This window comes from Dama dama, chromosome 8 (assembly GCF_033118175.1).
Source record: "Dama dama isolate Ldn47 chromosome 8, ASM3311817v1, whole genome shotgun sequence".
NCBI classification, from domain to species: Eukaryota; Metazoa; Chordata; class Mammalia; order Artiodactyla; family Cervidae; genus Dama; species Dama dama.
The window spans coordinates 19,996,529-20,014,485 of NC_083688.1; the positions used below are offsets into that span (position 1 = coordinate 19,996,529).

A 17,957-nucleotide genomic window follows, 5' to 3' on the forward strand; every position below is an offset into this window, starting at 1 on the left:
GTTAAAAAAATAAATTAAAAACATTAAAAAAAAAACCTGAGAATGTTCAAGACGATGCAAAATAGATAATCTCAGGTTAAATATAGGATATACAAAAAAATCCCATGTATGCACACATGCCACAATTTCAATAACACGATAAAAAATCTTGATCTAGTGACAAGAAATATAGAAAAAATTGAAGTCAGAATATCATCTCTACCACAATTCAATAAAAAAAAACTAAAAAATTTTCCTGTGCTTCAAAATTAAGAAATAAACATTTAAATAACCCATAAGACAAAGAAAAATTGGAAAAGATTTTGAACTTAATGATATTAAAGTAGTTTTTATCAAAACTTGTATGATGCAGTTGAAACAGTGTTTAGGGGAAACTTTTTAGCCTTAAATGCATTTGGACTATTCAAAGTTGCTTGATCAAAGTCAAAATATAAAATTCAACTACTTTTTAATAAATTTATTAGTTAGACTATAAATTTTTAAAAATATATTATTTATAATAACACTAAGAATGTCAAATACTTAGAAATTAAAAAAAACCCAGAAAACTCTAAAACATTGTGAGAAATTAAAGCCCCGAATAAACAGACCTATGTAAGAATTCAAACAGATCAAATATTAATGAGTGTTTGGCACACATGTTTGCAGATGTAACACAGCAAAACAGTGAGGAAAAGGATGAACTCTTTAATAAATAATGTTGGGACAATTCTTTTTCTCTATGGAGAAAGATAAGATTATAATCCCAGAAGTAGAAAACAATTCAAAGATTGAGTCTTAAATGCAAAAGAATTAAACTATAATTTTTTTTACCATAGGAGAATATTTTTATAGTCCCGGGGAAGGAAAAGATCTCAACAAGATGCGAAACACAAAATCAATGAAATCAAGGAAAACATGGATAAGTCTGAGATTATAGTGAAAAGAAAAATTATATGTTAAGGCACCAATAACTAAATGAAAAGGTAAGCCAAAACCTGGAATGAAATATTTTCTGCATATTTAAATAGCAGAATTAATTCAGTATCCAAATATAAACAACTTCTAATTAACTAGCAACAAAAAGGCAAAGGTCACAAAAGATAAATAGGCAAAGACCTATTTATGCAATTCACTCAGAGAGAATTATAGACTGTCAATCAAAAAATGCTAAACTCACTAGTCAAAACAAGATCTGATTTCATATCCATTAACATCTCAGTACACCAAGTTTTGCTGAGGATATAGGAAAACAGCTACTGTGGCATGTTGTTGGAGTCGATTTGACAATCCCTAACACAATTTAATATGTTTTCTCTGATAACCCTCTTTGAAGTCCCCCTAGCAATTCAACATCTGGTTGTAACAGTGGTACATATACAAAGCTGTACATTTCAATTTTGTAAGAGGAGAGCAAAGAAACAAACTTACTGTTTGGCAGATGGAAAAATAAATTGTACTTTATTTATGTAACTGAATACTATGTGGCAGCTATTACATATGCAGCAGCTATTATATTTATATGTATGTAAACAAATCACATCTCTATCAACATGGATAAAAACCAGAAACATCCTGCTGACTGACACAAGCAAGCTCCAATAGGTATGTCTCATGTGAAATCATTTATTACACTTGAAGGACCATACAACAATAGCATTTATTTTTTATGGTGACTGACACACACACGCATCCATGGTGCATAAATATAAAACCATGCGTGGAAGAGGAGGCCAAAAATGAATGTAGGACTTTTTGTATTTATTTATTCTTTTCCTGAAAGGAGAGATGGGAGAACAAACAGGTCCAAACTTAATACTTGCTTAATCTCAGAGACGGATAAACTGGAGTCTGTTACATGACTTTTTGTCTGTTTGAAATGTTTCTTAATTCAACTTAATTTTTTGTTTTTAGATTTAAAAACCAAATCAGTTGAGAAGCACCCTCCCTAAACACAGCTGTTATTCAGTTCCTGATACTTGCTGGCCATATTCCTGCCCTGTCTCGAATTTTAAGGCAAATAGAGGAAGGCTAAACTATATCTCAAACCATGAATCTCACCTTCCCCAGATAATCAGAGAAGGCGCTTTCTCTGCACTTCTCCCAGATCTGCCGCCGGTGGCAGAGGCAGAGTGCCTCCTAATTTCCAGTTGGGCCTGGGAACAGCTATAAAAACTGGGCATGTACTGAACAGTCAGGCCTGGAACTGGATGCCTTCAGCAAAGCAGCAGCAGGATTTTACTCAGGGTTCTTCAGAACAAATTGTGTGGGTGGACAGTTCCACCCTGCCTGAACTCGGAATAGAGGGTGAACAGCACTATTTCTTTGTTTTGAGAAATGCTAAAATGAAATCACAGGAATTTAGAGCAAAATATGTCTGTAACTATGTAGCACAAAGATGATAAATAGGATGGCCCAATGACTACATCTGGCTCTCACTTATACAGTTTGTTCCTTCTGTAAAGTTTTACTTTCTTTGCTAATATTTAGAATTTAAGAGATATTTAATATTTAGAATTTAAGAGATTCCTAATGGAAACTAGATTTCCAGCTTCTTTTCTGAAAAAGGTGGATTCTGGTATTACTAAATATGAATTCTAGAATGCCAACACTTAGTTGGCCCTGAAGAGTGCCCCCACTCCCCACAAAGCCTCACTCAGTTAAACCTCACCTCATGAAGGGTTTCAACTCCCTCATGTTACAGATGAAAAGAGTGAGGCTCAGAGAGGTCAACAGCCTCACCCAACATCAGAATTACCCTTAGGAGGGAGCCATGCTGGCATCATGCAGACCAGTTATCAGTTAATTTGCTGTGATTTCTTTTTTGCTATGTGATGAGGGCACATTTCATGCTTTCTAATGACACTGTGTAACTCAGCAAAGTTTTAACAGAGGCTTACTTCAAATGATGATAAAAATAATACGAATGGATTCATTGTGACATCAGCAGGTAGCCTCCAAGATTTGGCCAAAAGTAAGACAGAAAATTTCTTATGTAAAAAACAATAAGGAATAAGACAGTATAATTGAAAATTTGTATAAGTAGAGGCGGTATGATCACAGAGCATCCTTTTTTCAGGCTGATTTTTACTCGTTGGTAATATTTTCCCTCTTTTTCCACCTGTTGCTAATCTCCCCTCTTCTTTGGACTCTAGAAGAATGTGCAAACCCAGCCCTTCTCACACACACATACAGATACTTCAGCTATTTTTTTTTTTCACTTGTATTTGTTTCTGGATTAATGCTGGCAGACATTCTATACTGACTTAGATTGAGTTCTAGTCATCATGTTCAGAAGTACTGAGCTACCTGGGTTGGTCATCCTTAGTCTAGGTAAAGCACATTTTTATTAGGACCAACGTCATGAAGAGATTACATGGATTATAAAATCCTTTAGAGTATAAAACACTAAAGAGCCTAAATGTTCATTGATAGGGAAATGGCTCAGTTAAAGTTGGCATATTCATATTGTGGAAAACTGCAATAATGCAAAAAGAAAAAGAGGCAGACTGTCTTAAGTAGTATAAGGTATATGGTATCAATTATGCTAAAAATACATACAAAACACATTGTTTGTGGGTCTATACATGCATATACGCATGCACAGAAAAATATCTGAAAAGAAACCCAAGTGGTGAGAGTGGATACCCTTCTTTAGACAGGGGTGGGGGAAGGTATGGAGGTGATAAAAGAGGGTTTTAGCTTCACCTGCAATGTCATAAATTTTAACTGAAAAGGAAAATACTTGGATTACTTGTGACTGTAGGTTGGAAGAATCTTTTCATGTAACACATACTTATGTGATGATTAATTTCCAATCACAATCTTAACCATGAAATTTGTAAAAAAAAAAAAAAATCTGACCATCCTGGGAAATGAAATTTATACTGCATTGCCATCCCAAATTAAGTTCTTAAAACTTACAAAAATAGAAGTCACAGAAAGCATCTGAAAAGTTAAATTGCACTTCCACCAGTTAACATCCAGTAAGCCTACTTCAGGAGTCCTTAACAGTTTTGAGGACAAAAAAAAATGTATCTTCTCAGATAACAAGAAATATGCAGGGTAATTGAAATGAATCCAGGATCTCTCACATTTCGAACAGAAGTCACGGAGACCGATTGCTTGATTTATCCTAACATGACTTCTGTAAGGTGCTACTAACTTTTCAGTGATGCATTTGCTTTTCTCAACAAAACTGATGGAACCCCGGAGGGCAAATATTGACAAGAAGGAACAGGAGGGGTCAGAGTTCCGTGAGAGATGACATCTAGGAAGTGGCAGGGCTGGGACTCCAGCCCTCTGTCCTCTCTGCCAGGCCATGCTGCCTGCTCTGATTCACCAGGGTGACCGCGCGCGTCTCTACATCCGGTGCTCTCAAGCGCTCATCCCTGGCGATTATCTATCCACCCACATCACTCTCTATACATCTGCCTACATTTCTATTCATCTATCCATCCATCTACCTACCTGCCTCCCTCTCTCCCTCCCTCTGGAGGGCTAGCTCCCACCCCTGATCCCTAGGGAACCAGAAACAAGCCTCCCCCTTCGCCTCTTCCTCCAACCCCGCGCATTCCACCTGTCCCGGGGCATCCTCGCTTGCTCCAACCAGGAGTCTGCCTAGAGCCCACTGACACCGCACCTACCAGCAGAGGTTCAAGGCCAGCGCTCCCCGCGGACGGGGCAGGCTGCCAGGGGAAGCGGGGTGGGGGTCGCGCCGTCCCCCCCCCCGCCATCCCTCCCCGGGTACTCACCTTGCCCTCCGTGGGCGCCGCCACCAGGAGCAGAAGCAGGAGCGGCGGCAGCAGCGCCGGCGGCCTCGGCGCGGTCCTCGGGCGCATGGTGGGCGACCGCTCAGAGCCCCGGCGTGGTCCAGGGACCCGCAGGCTCTCGGGCCCCCGCGTCCCCTGCGCGGCGCGCGTTGGGAGCCCGGCGGTGAAGCTCGCCTGGCCAGCCCGCTCGGGGCGGGTTTTGTAGGGCTCAGCCTCCCCACCGAGGCTTCCAGGGAGGGAAGAAGTAGCTCAGGTCCCGCCCTCGTCCCCCCCCCGCCCGCTCCCCTCCAACTCTCCAGGCGACGTCCCTCAGCCCCGGGCAGCGCGCGCGGGAGGCGAGGAAAGGCTGCGCGCCTGCGGGGCAGGTGGCCGCGGGGCCAGGGCAAGGCGTGCAGGAGGTGAGGCGCCCGAGGTTCAGGAGTCGCGGCGCGGCAGAGTGGTGCGAGTCGGGGTAAGAGGTGGCGAGTCGGAGGTGGGGACCCGGGGGGTGCGCGAAGGGGAGGTGACCGAGCAGGGTGGAGGGAGTGGCCAGCGGCCCTGCCTCAGATTAAGCGGGAGGCGCGCCGGGGTGGGCACTCGGGTGGCCCCGCTGGCTCCGGGCTCCCCGGCGGTGCCGTCTAGCCACTTTCCCCTTCTCAACCCGCCTCCATCCGGCCGCCGCCGGACGCAGCGGCGGTGAGACCGCGGTGAACCGGGGGCCGAGTGGCGCGTGGAATTGGGCGCGGCGGGAGGTGCGCGCCGCGCGGGCCGGCGCCGCGGCAGCTCCGGGGCGGCGGGTGTCCCCACGAGGTAAGGCGACCATGACCGGGTCTGGACGGTCCGGGGCCCAGGGCCCGGGCCACCGGCTGTTGGCGCGGGCGGCGGAGGAAGCGTGCGCGGCATCCCGGGGTGGGGCGCACCGGCGGGCGGGCGGGGCTGGGGAGTTGGGCCCGGGGGTCACGGGAGGAGAGCTTGTCTGGCTCCAGTCTTGTCTGCCTGGGCTTGAACTGGGTGCTGTTGTGTTTTGATTAATTTGGAGGCTCGAGTTACCAGCCTGGCGGTCTGGGCACTCCGAAATGCCAAGAGCAGGAGGCAGCTGAGGGGAAAGGGAAAGCTCATCCAGCCGATTCTCCGCCGCGTTGAACTGGCTTTTCACGTTAAATCTTATCTGCGGAAGTGCACGGGAGGCCGCACGCCAGCTTTGTCGGGGTGCCTCCGGCCTGAGAGGGCGCTTCTTCTCCGAGGTGGCCTTGGAGGCGGACGTGCTGGGCACCGTCCGCAGAGCAGGGCTCGAGCCGTTTTCTTGTGCCACTGACCACATGGGCTCTGGCGAAGCATTCAGATCCTTCTTACAGCATTACCATTCTCAGAATCCGTTTTACTGAAACAAATTATCAAAGTAGTAAAGTCATAATCTAGTAACATACATGCATCGTGATTATTACACCGAATATTTCGATCTAACAGCAGATCTGTTAAACAACCGTAATCTCAAAGTCGTGATGACTGCAAAACTGAAACGTGACTTAAAGATACCAGTGGGTACAGTCTCAAGAACCGCCGATACTGTTGTGGTTTGTTAGCTGTGTTCATAGCTGAAGAAAACGCTGGTCTTCCAGGAAAGTTTAGTGAAAAGACAGATGTAGTATTGATTCCCATCCACGGTTCACAGACCACCTGAATTCCATCTCCAGGTTAAGAACCCTTACTCTGGATCAGGGTTGCTGATGTCTGCAGTAGCTGGTCATCAGATAGCACGTGTGAAATGTGTGGTTTGCTGGCTGATGGTGGAGAACCACTTGTTTGCAATTAGAATGGGGTCACGGTATATTAGACCTCTGCACTTCTGTAGGTAGGTGAAGCCCTGACAGTGAATCAATGAAGATACACACTCCCCTTTATGGTTGTAGAGGGAATAATTATAAACTCCCCTCTGTTCTTTTTATGCCACCAAATGTCAACTCTGGCTGTATATTAGTATCTCTTATGGAGCCTCTAAAAATCCTAAAACACCCCAAGCCAGTTACACCGGACTCCCCAGCAATGGGAGTCTGTATACTCAGGTGCCTGCGTGCTAAGTTGCTTCAGCTGTGTCTGACTCTTTGCGACCCCATGGCCTGCCAGTCTCCTCTGAGAATGGGATTCTCCAGGCAAGAATACTGGGGTGGGCTGCCATGCCTTCCTCCAGGGGATCTCTCCAATCAGGGATAGAGCAAACCTAAGTCTCTTTGGTCTTCTGCATTGGCAGGTGGGTTCTTTACCACTAGCACCACCTGGGAAGTCCCCAGGTGTTGAAGTATCTTTATTTAAGCTCTCTGGAGTTTTCCACAATGTTGCTATAGCTGCTCCACATTGATAAGGAGAGTGCTTATGAAACTTTCTCCTGCCATCCTTGTTAGATGAGATAGCAGGTGCTCTGTTGATAAAATATGGGTCCAAGAATTCTGAGAGGCCTGTGACAGTCTTGCATGAACTGACATTACTTCCTGGAAAAAACAACCCTCAATGCTGGAGTTAAATGCTCCTTCTTTATACTGAAGTCTAGAAGCTTTCTTAATTTGGATTTCAATTGCCTTTTCCTAAAAAGATGTCATTTTGACTGAAGTCCAGACTTGGCTTTATTGACTTTAGAAGGAGTGGCAACAGTCAACTGCAAGTCACTTCTAATGATACAAAGGAGCAGGAAAGAAACTTGTGATGTAAACAGGGTTAGGAGGCAGGAGACGTTAAGTGTGGTCTCTGCAGTACAGTTTAGATTTTGCATCTTTTCCACACTTACTAGTCTGGCTTAGGGTCTTTTCTTCTATAAATCGGCATCATCAGTGTGCCCACCTTAAACAATTGTGGGAATCTAATTCAGCAGTCAGCGTCAGCCCTTCCAATGAATATTCAGAGTATGCTCACTAGATGGTGTTAATTAACCAGAATTTTTGATTTTTTAAAAAATGGTCTCAGAGTCGAGAGTTTCCCAGCTGGCTCTTGAAATGTATAAAACAAAAGGAAAGTGAGGGCAGTCCTTTTTGTAAGTACAAAGGACACAGAAATCTCTGCTTTTGACTTGGTGCCAGATGAGAGTTTTGAACAAAGTGAAATGGTAATGACCTTTGACAAGGCCTGTATTATTGTTTTTGCCCCCTTTTCATGGTCACAATATCAGGTCTGTTTTCTGCACAGAGCTTAAATGTGTAGTGCTTGCTTCCCTATTTTTGGAGTTCAGCTCCAGTAGGACAGTGGCCTTTCTGGTGTTCTTTAATGTTATTGAATGAATGAAGTTAGTTAGTGCATGAATGAAGTTGTTTACTATTTGCTGAATGAATGAAACTGGATGACTTGACAAATTCACTCAGGATTCACACCCAGGTCTGATTTCTTCCAAAGTTTATGATCTTTCTATATCCTTCTCTGGATAGGAATGTGCCTAGGCTTTTGATGTGATGTGTTTTGCCAGACTGCCAGTAGCTCCTTCTTCAATCTTTTTGAAAGATTAAATTTAATATTAATTACATTTTAAATTAATTATTTTTAAACTTTACCTCAGCACTCAGTCATCTCTCTTCTTTCAAGAATCTTCTGTTTTTAACACTCAAAAACAATTAGACATAGTTTCTTTCACAGTCTCAGTTCAGGTCAGTCACTCAGTTGTGTTCAACTCTGCGACCCTGTGGTCTGCACAGGCCAGGCTTCCCTGTCCATCACCAACTCCTGGAGCTTAGTCAGACTCATGTCCATAGAGTCGGTGATGTCATCCAACCATCTCATCCTCTGTCATCCCCTTCTCCTGCCTTCAATCTTTCCTAGCATCAGGGTCTTTTCCAGTGAGTCAGTTCTTCGCATCAGGTGGCCAAAGTATTGGGGTTTCAGCTTCAGCATTAGTCCTTCCAATGAATATTCAGGACTGATTTCCTTTAGGATGGACTGGTTTGATCTCCTTGCAGTCCAAGGGACTCTCAAGAGTCTTCTCCAACACCACAGTTCAAAGCATTAATTCTTCAGTGCTCAGCTTTCTTTATAGTCCAACTCTCACATCCATACCTGACTACTGGAAAAACCATAGTTTTCACTAGACAGACCTTTGTTGGCAAAGTAATGTCTCTGTTTTTTAATATGCTGTCTAGGTTGGTATAACTTTTCTTCCAAGGAGCAAGTGTCTTTTAATTTCATGGCTGCAGTCATCATCTGCAGTCATTTTGGAGCCCAAGAAAATAAAGTCTGTCACTGTTTCCATTGTTTCCCCATCTACTTGCCATGAAGTGATGGGACCGGATGCCATGATCTTAGTTTTCTGAATGTTGAGTTTTAAGGCAACTTTTTCACTCTCCTCCTTCACTTTCATCAAGAGGCTCTTCACAGTCTTAGAGTTATTTTCAGTTAAGGTCATGGCCCTTCCCAGGGCCTGGACTTACCATCTGTGAACTATGGTTCTTCTAGCTAGTTCTCTGCAATGTTTGTCCTCTGAAATCCACCTGATACGTTACTGTCTGAATAAAAGCTCACATTGTATCAGAAAGAACCAGTTATCTTGGGGGCATCTGCAAATAACCCCTGAGCTTCAGAGGCTTCCAATAACAAAACTCTTCTTCTCCATTTATACATATTCTACATATTCTGGGGAAGGAAATGGCAACCCACTCCAGTATTCTTACCTGGAGAATTCCATGGACAGAGGAACCTGGCAGACTATAGTCCATGGGCTTGCAAAGAGTTGGACATGACTGAGCGACTCACACACACACACACACACACACACACACACATTTTCATCACAGAGTATAGGGGGGTGGGAAAGGGGTTGAGGGGAATTCTGCTTATCAAAACCACTGAGGAACCTCCTGGAAATTCCCACTCAACCTGTTCTCTGATCTCCTCTGAAGGGGAAGAGAATTCAGTGAATCAAAAACTGCTCTAAAATCTGCCAACTGCTGTGACACTTGCTACATCTATTTCACATCTCATTAACAAAAGTGGTCACACTTCATTTTGAAGGTGATGAGGCAATGATCTCCCACATGCCTGAAAAAGTGCTAGTAAAAGGTGAATGTTAGTTACACTCCTCACATGCATCGTGTAACTTGCTTATATTAAAGCTTCCAGAAGTTTCTCTTTTTCTTTACAGATTACGTCACCCTTCTTTGGATAGAATCAGTTCAGTTCAGTCGCGTCCGACTCTTTGCGACCCCATGAATCGCAGCACGCCAGGCCTCCCTGTCCATCACCAACTCCCGGAGTTTACTCAAACTCATGTCCATTGAGTTGGTGATGCCATCCAGCCATCTCATCCTCTGTTGTTCCCTTCTCCTCCTGCCCCCAATCCCTCCCAGCATCAGGGTCTTTTCCAGTGAGTCAGCTCTTCGCATCAGGTGGCCAAAGTATTGGAGTTTCAGTTTCAACATCAGTCCTTCCAATGAACACCCAGGACTGATCTCCTTTATGATGGACTGATTGGATCTTCTTGCAGTCCAAGAGACTCTCAAGAGTCTTCTCCAGCACCACAGTTCAAAAGCATCATTTTCGGTGCTTAGCTTTCTTCACAGTCCAACTCTCACATCCATATATGACCACTGGAAAAACCATAGCCTTGACTAGACGGACCTTTGTTGGCAAAGTAATGTCTCTGCTTTTAAATATACTGTCTAGGTTGGTCATGACTTTCCTTCCAAAGAGTAAGCGTCTTTTAATTTCATGGCTGCAGTCACCATCTGCAGTGATTTTGGAGCCCCCAAAATAAAGTCTGACACTGTTTCCACTGTCTCCCCATCTATTTCCCATGAAGTGATGGGACCAGATGCCATGATCTTAGTTTTCTGAATGTTGAGCTTTAAGCCAACTTTTTCACTCTCCTCCTTCACTTTTATCAAGAGGCTTTTTAGTTCCTCTTCACTTTCTGCCATAAGGGTGGTGTCATCTGCATATCTGAGGTTATTGATATTTCTCCCAGCAATCTTGATTCCAGCTTGTGCTTCTTCCAGCCCAGCGTTTCTCATGATGAACTCTGCATATAAGTTAAATAAGCAGGGTGACAATAAACAGCCTTGACATACCCCTTTTCCTATTTGGAACCAGTCTGTTGTTCCATGTCCAGTTCTAATTGGACTTGTCTATGCTTCCTGACTGGCATACAGGTTTCTCAAGAGACAGGTCAGGCGGCCTGGTATTCCCATCTCTTTAAGAATTTTCCACAGTTTATTGTGATCCACACAGTCAAAGGCTTTGGCATAGTCAATAAAGCAGAAATAGATGTTTTTCTGGAACTCTCTTGCTTTTTTGATGATCCAGCGGATGTTGGCAATTTGATCTCTGGTTCCTCTGCCTTTTCTAAAACCAGCTTGAACATCTGGAAGTTCATGGTTGGATAGAACAGAATGGTCCAAAACCAACTTTTGAAAAATCTCTTGTATCACTCATATGTCTCAAGTTCACTGTACACCCTTCTTTACCTTATGCCTTTATTCTTGCCATTCTTGCCCACCCTGCCCCCACCCCAATGTCTGTCTGATGCAACCCTTACATTTTGAGATCTAGGTCAAAGGTCAGAGATCATGGTCTCTGTGAAGACCTTTGTCCAGACCTTTATTATATAACACTGAAACAGAGTCATGCATTTTACTTTTTTGTACTATGAGACCTTCGCGAGCACACACAAAGATTCATTTTATTTTTAATATAGAAACAATGGTGTTTAAAAATAAATTTATTGAGGTATAATTTCCATACCAAAATCTGTACCTATTTAAAACACACAGTTCAAGGAGTTTCACAAATGCATGCGCTCTGTGATATCAATAGCATGAATCTGGATACAGAGCTCTTCAATCACTCCCCAGAGTTCCCTCCTGTCCCCTTTTAGTCCATCCATCTCTCCCTGTCCATTCGCAGGCAACCACAGATCTGCTTTCTGACTCTGTAGGTTGGTTGGCATTTTCTAGGATTTTATATAAATAGAGTCATACAGTATGTACCGTTTGGCATCTGGGTTCTTTGACTCAACAGAACAATACTGAGATGGATCCATGTTCTCTGTATCAGCAGTTTGTTCTACTCCGTAGCTGAGTAAAATTCCATTGTATGGACATCACTTTTTTAAAGATCCCTTTACCTGTTGGATTTTTAAATTGTTTCCAGTTTGGGAAATACGGCTACTATGGCTATTTTTGTACTAGGCTTTGTGTGAACATGTGTTTCCATTTCTCTTGAATAAATACCTAGGAGTGAAATGGCTGGACCATAGAGTAGGTGTATGTTTAATTATAAAAGAGTTTTCCAAAGTAACTGGACCTTCATTCTCGTCAGCAGTGTATGAGAGTTCTGGTCCCCCCATATATTTTTGGCGCCTACTGTTGGTATTGCCGGCTTTTAAAATGTTAGCAATTCAAATGGTCACACAGTGGCAGTTAGCATGCTCTTGTTTTCTCAAGTAACTAAAGATGTTGAACATCTTTTCAGGTACTTATTAACTGTTCAGAGAACTTTTGCAAAGCGTCCACACAGATCTTTCCCCATTAAAAACACTGGTGGTTGCTCTTACTGTTGAGTTGCAATAGCTATTTATATATGCTGGATACAAGACCCTTGGCAGATGTATTTATTTTGAATATTTTTGCCCATTCTGTGGCTTTTAAGTGTCACTTTCCATCTTGAAGTCCATTTTTAATGTAGGCAGTCTACTTTCCTTATGCTTACTGTTTGTGTGGTGTATCTTTTTCCACCTTTTCACTCTTAACCTATTTGCGTCTTTTTATTTAAAGTATGTATTTTTTAGATAGCATATATTTGGGTTTTTTCTTTTTTCGGTTTTAAATCCAATGTTTTGCCTTTCAATTTTTAGTGCATTTTTGCATAGTCGATATAGTTACTTTTAGGTCTGTCATCTGTTTACTTTTTATCTGTCTAATCTGTTTTTTATCTCCTTTCTTCTTCCTAGCATTCTTTTGTGTTAATCAAATATTTTGTAATGTTCCATTTAAATTTTTTTTCTACTTCTAATTATATCTCTCTGTGTTGTTGTTAGTGGTTACTTTAATGATTATAGTATGCATCTTTAATTTTTCCAATCTACTTAAAAGAAATATTGAATATTTGAGTTCAGTTGACTTCAAATTGAGTTCACTATTTGGTAAATTGAAAACTCAATATTCGGATATTTGAAAATTAATTGAAAGTTCAATAATTGAAAGTTCAATATTCGGATAGATTGATTTCACTCTTGTATCCACAGTGCCTAGCATGGCATTTGATAGAAACTGGAAAATTGACAGATATTGATATAATAGCTATTTCTTGAGTGACTAATAATCATAGGTGTTTTTATGTTGTGTTACAGGTATATAGAAATGATTAAAAATTTGTTTTGGTTAATGTCAGGCTAATTAGTAGAAAAATCATTTTTAAATGTTATTACATATTTAGTGTACTTGCATTTACAAACCCTGTAATTTTCACATGTAGTCAAGATTCTATGTATTATTTTATTTTGTCCCTGTATCTCAGTTGTTAAAGAATCTGCCTGTGATGCAGGAGACCCTGGTTCAATTCCTGGGTCAGGGAGATCCACTGGAGAAAGGATAGGCTACCCACTCCAGTATTCTGACCTGGAGAATTCCATGGACTGTATAGTCCATGGGGTCACAAAGAGTTAGACATGACTGAGCAATTTTAAAGAAAACAAATGTTTAAATTTTTAATTGTAAAAATTTAATATAGATCTCTTCTTACCATTAATTTTTGAATTAAAAAAGAACCACATTTTCAAATTTTAGGAGAGAAGGAATCACTTTAATAATGGAATTTCTTATGATTTTGTGAAACTTCCAAACATTGGTTGTCTTGACCACTCTGCCTACGTGATATCACATCCAATACATAACACGTTCTCTTGACTTTGCTCAGTTATTTTCCAATGTGTAAAGCTGACACCGAAACACTGAGTGTTTGGTCTGTAGCTTTATGGTCTGTAGCAAATAGGAAATGGCACAGCTCTGAAGTCCGGGTGTGAGGGATTGAATCTTTTATAAGGTTCCAGAGTGGCAGAAGCATTTCTAGAGGAGTCTAGTTCCAGGTCTTGTCCTCTAGGGAAGCACCTGCTAAGGGGACCCAGTCTCTAGAACCAGCTCCTGCCTGAAGGAAGGCAGACAGATGTGGACAGAAGGCAGGATGCAGACACAAGGAAAAGTTGAGATGGTTAAGCTCTCCTTAGAAGAGCTATGACCAACCTAGACAGTATATTAAAAAGCAGAGACATCACTTTGCCAACAAAGGTCCGTCTAGTCAAAGCTATGGTTTTTCCAGTAGTCATGTGTGGATATGAGGGTTGGACCATAAAGAAAACTGATTGCCAAATAATTGGTGCTTTTGAACTGTGGCGTTGGAGAAGACTCTTGAGAGTCCCTCAGACAACAAGGAGATCCAAAGTCAATCCTGAAGGAAATCAGTCCTGAGTATTCATTGGAAGGACTGATGCTGAAGCTGAAGCTCCAATCCTTTGGCCACCTGATGCGAAGAAAAGACCCTGATGCTTGTAAAGATTGAAGGCGGGAGGAGAAGGAGAAGACAGAGGGTGAGATGGTTGGATGACATCACTGACTCGGTGGAGTGAGCATGAGTTTGAGTAAGCTCCGGGAGTTGGTGATGGACCGGAAAACCTGGTGTGCTGCAGTCCATGGGGTCACAAAGAGTTGGACATGACTGAGCGACTGAACTGAACTTAACTGAGGCTGTCCTTAGAAAGGGCCCATGTGTGCACTTGGTCACTCAGTCATGTCCAACTGGGCTTCTGTGTCCATGAAATTCTCCAGGCAAGAATACTGGAGTGGGTTGCCATTTCCTCCTCCCATGGGATCTTCCCAATCCAGGGATTGAACCTGTGACCCTTCATTTGCAGGTGGATTCTTTACCACTGAGATACCTGGGAAGCCCAGAAGAGGCCAAGACTCATGAATACAGTGTTCCTTCCCTCCCAAGACAAAGCTTTCCTCCTATCTTGAAACCAACTGTGTGCTTGTCTTAGTATTTCTGTTTAATCTTAAAAGTTCATTTGGAAACTTCTGTGAAATCTCTCTCTCTCTTTTTTCGTTTGCTTACATAGCTGCTTGAAATGCTTTAACTTTCCTATAGTCTAGTTAGAAATAGTGCCTTGAAGATAGCCAGCTGTCCTGTAGAAGTTTCTAGAGGTGAAATTCCAAACATGAAGACCTTCACAGGAGAACTCTCGTTTTCTAGGATTCACAGGAAACTGAATGAATGTGTATCAGAGTGCATCACTGCATTTACGAGTGAATCTCACTGCTGCTATTATATTGAACGCTAAAGTTGTTCTTTCCAGAGATGCATTTCCTGAAATGTGCCCATGAATTTTCATGAACTTTGAAACTGTGTTGTGTAGTGGTTAATAAGGAAAATTTTAGCATTCGAACCCTGGAAATGTCTCTTACTAACTGTGGTGTTGGTGGTTTAGTCACTAAGTTGTGTGTGACTCTTGGGACCGCATGGACTACAGCCTGCCAGGCTCCTCTGTCCATGGGATTCTCCAGGCAAGAATACTGGAGTGGGTTGCCATTTCCTTTGCCAGGGGATCTTCCCGACCCAGGAATCAAACCTGGGTCTCCTGCATTGCAGGCAGACTCTTCACCGACTGAGCTATGAGGGAAGTCAATTACTAACTGTAGTTACTTGTAAAAGGACATTGTTGTATAACTTACCTTTTAGGGTTGTTGTGAAGATTGAAGATTGGTGTTAAACCTTTAGCACGGGATGTAGCATATAAGGAGTCTACTGACCATGCTGCTTGTTGTAATTTCTTATGATGGGGAAGATGTTGACAATGATGGGGAAGAGGAGGAGGAGGAAGGGTGTGGGGTTGGAACAGCAGCAGCAGCAGTTGTGGTAGCTGCAGAAGTCTCTCTCATTGATAAAAACAAATGCTGACCTTTTCATAAGTGTCCTCTCAGAGTCCGCTTACGTTAACGCCGATTCTGACCAGACTTGCCCTCCTCTATACCTGCTTCTACACTCACTGAGGAGTCATCCCTCTCAATGACTTCTCCCGATGTTTACAAGGTCCTTTAAGAGAGACTGTCAATGTATTTCTCCTCATTTCTCTGGATCTTCCTTCATTCCCAGATTAAGTATTGCCTCCCTCCTGAGGTCTGCCAGGCTTGCCCCAGTTCCCAGTTTTCTAACCCTTCTCTCATTTATTGGGAGCTCATTTTGCCTGCATGACAAATGAGGAAGGATGGAATTAGACATATATTGAGCGTTACCACATGCCAGGGAATTTCCCTCGTGGCTCAATGGTAAAGAATTTGCCTGCCAAAGCAGGAGACACAGGAGAAGGAAATGGCATCCCACTCCAGTATTCTTGCCTGGGAAATCCCACAGACAGAGAAGCCTAGTGGTCTACAGTCCATGGGGTCCCAAAAGAGTCAGACACGACGTAGTGACTAAACAACAATAACAGCGTGCCAGGGACTGTGCTAGTCATGGATTTTGACTCGTGCAGTTCTTTCCAGCATTAATTTTACATACTGAGAAATGCAGAGCTCAGAGTGGTACAGATTTGCTCAGGGTTATACTGGTAATTGATCAAGATCTGAACACAAGTCTTTCTACTTCTTAGAGTCCTGCTTTTGATCTCTCACATGAGATCACCAGGTCCCAGGAGAAGGTAGCCAGTCTCTAGGGAGGAGGGAAGATGTCCTCAAAGGTGAATGCCAGTCTTTCAGTACTCTTGGTTGCAGGCGGGCACTTCTCAGTGGGCAGTGGGATTTGCTTACACCAAAGGCAGCTCTCAGAAATCTGAAAGGGAATCCAGAGTTGCTCCATCCCTGCCCTGCAGGGAAAATCACAGACCAAGAGAAACCTGGGGGTGTAGCGTTTTTGGCAAGAGACCTCCAGCATTCTGAGTCAAGAATGTCATTCTTGACTTGCAAGTAAAGGGCACATCCGGTTTTGAAAATCAGTTGTATGTTTGTGGAACAGTGTCACCTCTGTGTGTTTCCCACCTATGACATTCTTATGATTGTTGTCAAATGTTCTGTTGATACTGGGAGGAGACCTCATGGAGAAAAATGATAATAAAAGCCTGTACTGGCAGAATGGTAGATTAGCTGAGATATGAGCCATTTGGCCCTGGACTAGCAAACTCAACTCCAGGGTCACCTGAGGACTATGCAAAGACTCTCAAACAATTCAGTTGAATCTAGAAGGAGGGCAAGGTGGGGGCAGGCTTGACCACAATCCAACAACCTTCTGGTCCTGTTGGAATGTAGAGATATTCTCAAGAATTTACTTGAGTCGTTCTCAAGTTTTTTTCCCCAGTTCCTTCTCAGGGAACATGATGCTCCCGCCACATTCCGGTAGTCCATGGACCACACGGGTTCGTGACTTGCTTTAAAAACCTTTGTGATGGTTGATGGGATTGATTGACTGTTTTCACTGAAAAGCGCTCATCATCCTGGAGGCTTTGAAAGTCTGCAGCTAGAGGCAACCCAAAGATATGGGATTTTAGAAAGTAATCAACCTGGATGTTGGGGAAAGGTCAGGTGATCCCATAACAGGAAAGGTATAAGCCTCAGAGGAGCTATCCAGCCCCAGGCATGCCGTTCTTTTTCTGGGAGCATTTTTCTAACCACCCCGCCTCTCCCCCAACCCAGGCCCTTTGACCCTTGATTATTTCTCTACAAAAGCTTAGCCTTTAGGAATTCTACTTTGGAAAGATAAAGGTATATAGAAATACATGTTCAGACCATCCAAAAAATTTAACCTTGGAGAGAGAGTCTTCAGATAGCTCAGTGTCAGAAAGTCAAAGGAAAGAACATGTAGTCATTGAATTAATATAAAATGATTTCCCTGAAAGGGCAAATATTGTTCGAAAGAGCTCAAAGACTTAATGTTCCTTGGGAAAAGAAAAGACATTGTATCCCTGCTACCTTTTGTGGCTAGAAGATTCCAGTCCTCAGTCTCCTGTTTATCTGGTCCTCCAGTCTTGGCCTCCCCTCCACCCCCTCCCCCTGACTCACCGCGCCCCCCCCCCCCCCCAGCCCCCGCCAACCACCACGCCCCCGTGGATGAGAACTCCAGAGGGGCTGTATTTGTATTCAAGATGAGGTTGCAGTGAAAACAAATTCCCCAGGGTACTGAGAATGGCTTGGAGGCTCTCAGATCCTGTTCCCAGGCCTTTGGAAAACATCGGACAGAGACTCTTAAGGAGTCCCAGGGAAACTGGAGTCTAGCCGT

At 43.1% G+C, this 17,957-nt stretch overlaps 2 protein-coding genes across 2 annotated transcripts in view; one reads left to right on the top strand and one right to left on the bottom strand.

Annotated features, from left to right (window-relative positions):
• The window catches only part of COL4A3 (collagen type IV alpha 3 chain), a 168,948-nt gene extending 164,003 nt beyond the window's left edge, over window positions 1-4,945 (bottom strand). Inside the window, exon 1 of the mRNA XM_061148595.1 lies at window positions 4,734-4,945. Coding sequence (XP_061004578.1) covers window positions 4,734-4,820 — 87 coding nt within the window. The 5' untranslated portion in view covers window positions 4,821-4,945. The remainder of the gene's footprint in view (window positions 1-4,733) is intronic.
• A 120-nt stretch (window positions 4,946-5,065) lies between these two features.
• The window catches only part of COL4A4 (collagen type IV alpha 4 chain), a 153,096-nt gene continuing 140,204 nt past the window's right edge, over window positions 5,066-17,957 (top strand). The window contains exon 1 of the mRNA XM_061148617.1: window positions 5,066-5,202. The gene's annotated coding sequence lies outside the window, so the exon portion shown is untranslated. The remainder of the gene's footprint in view (window positions 5,203-17,957) is intronic.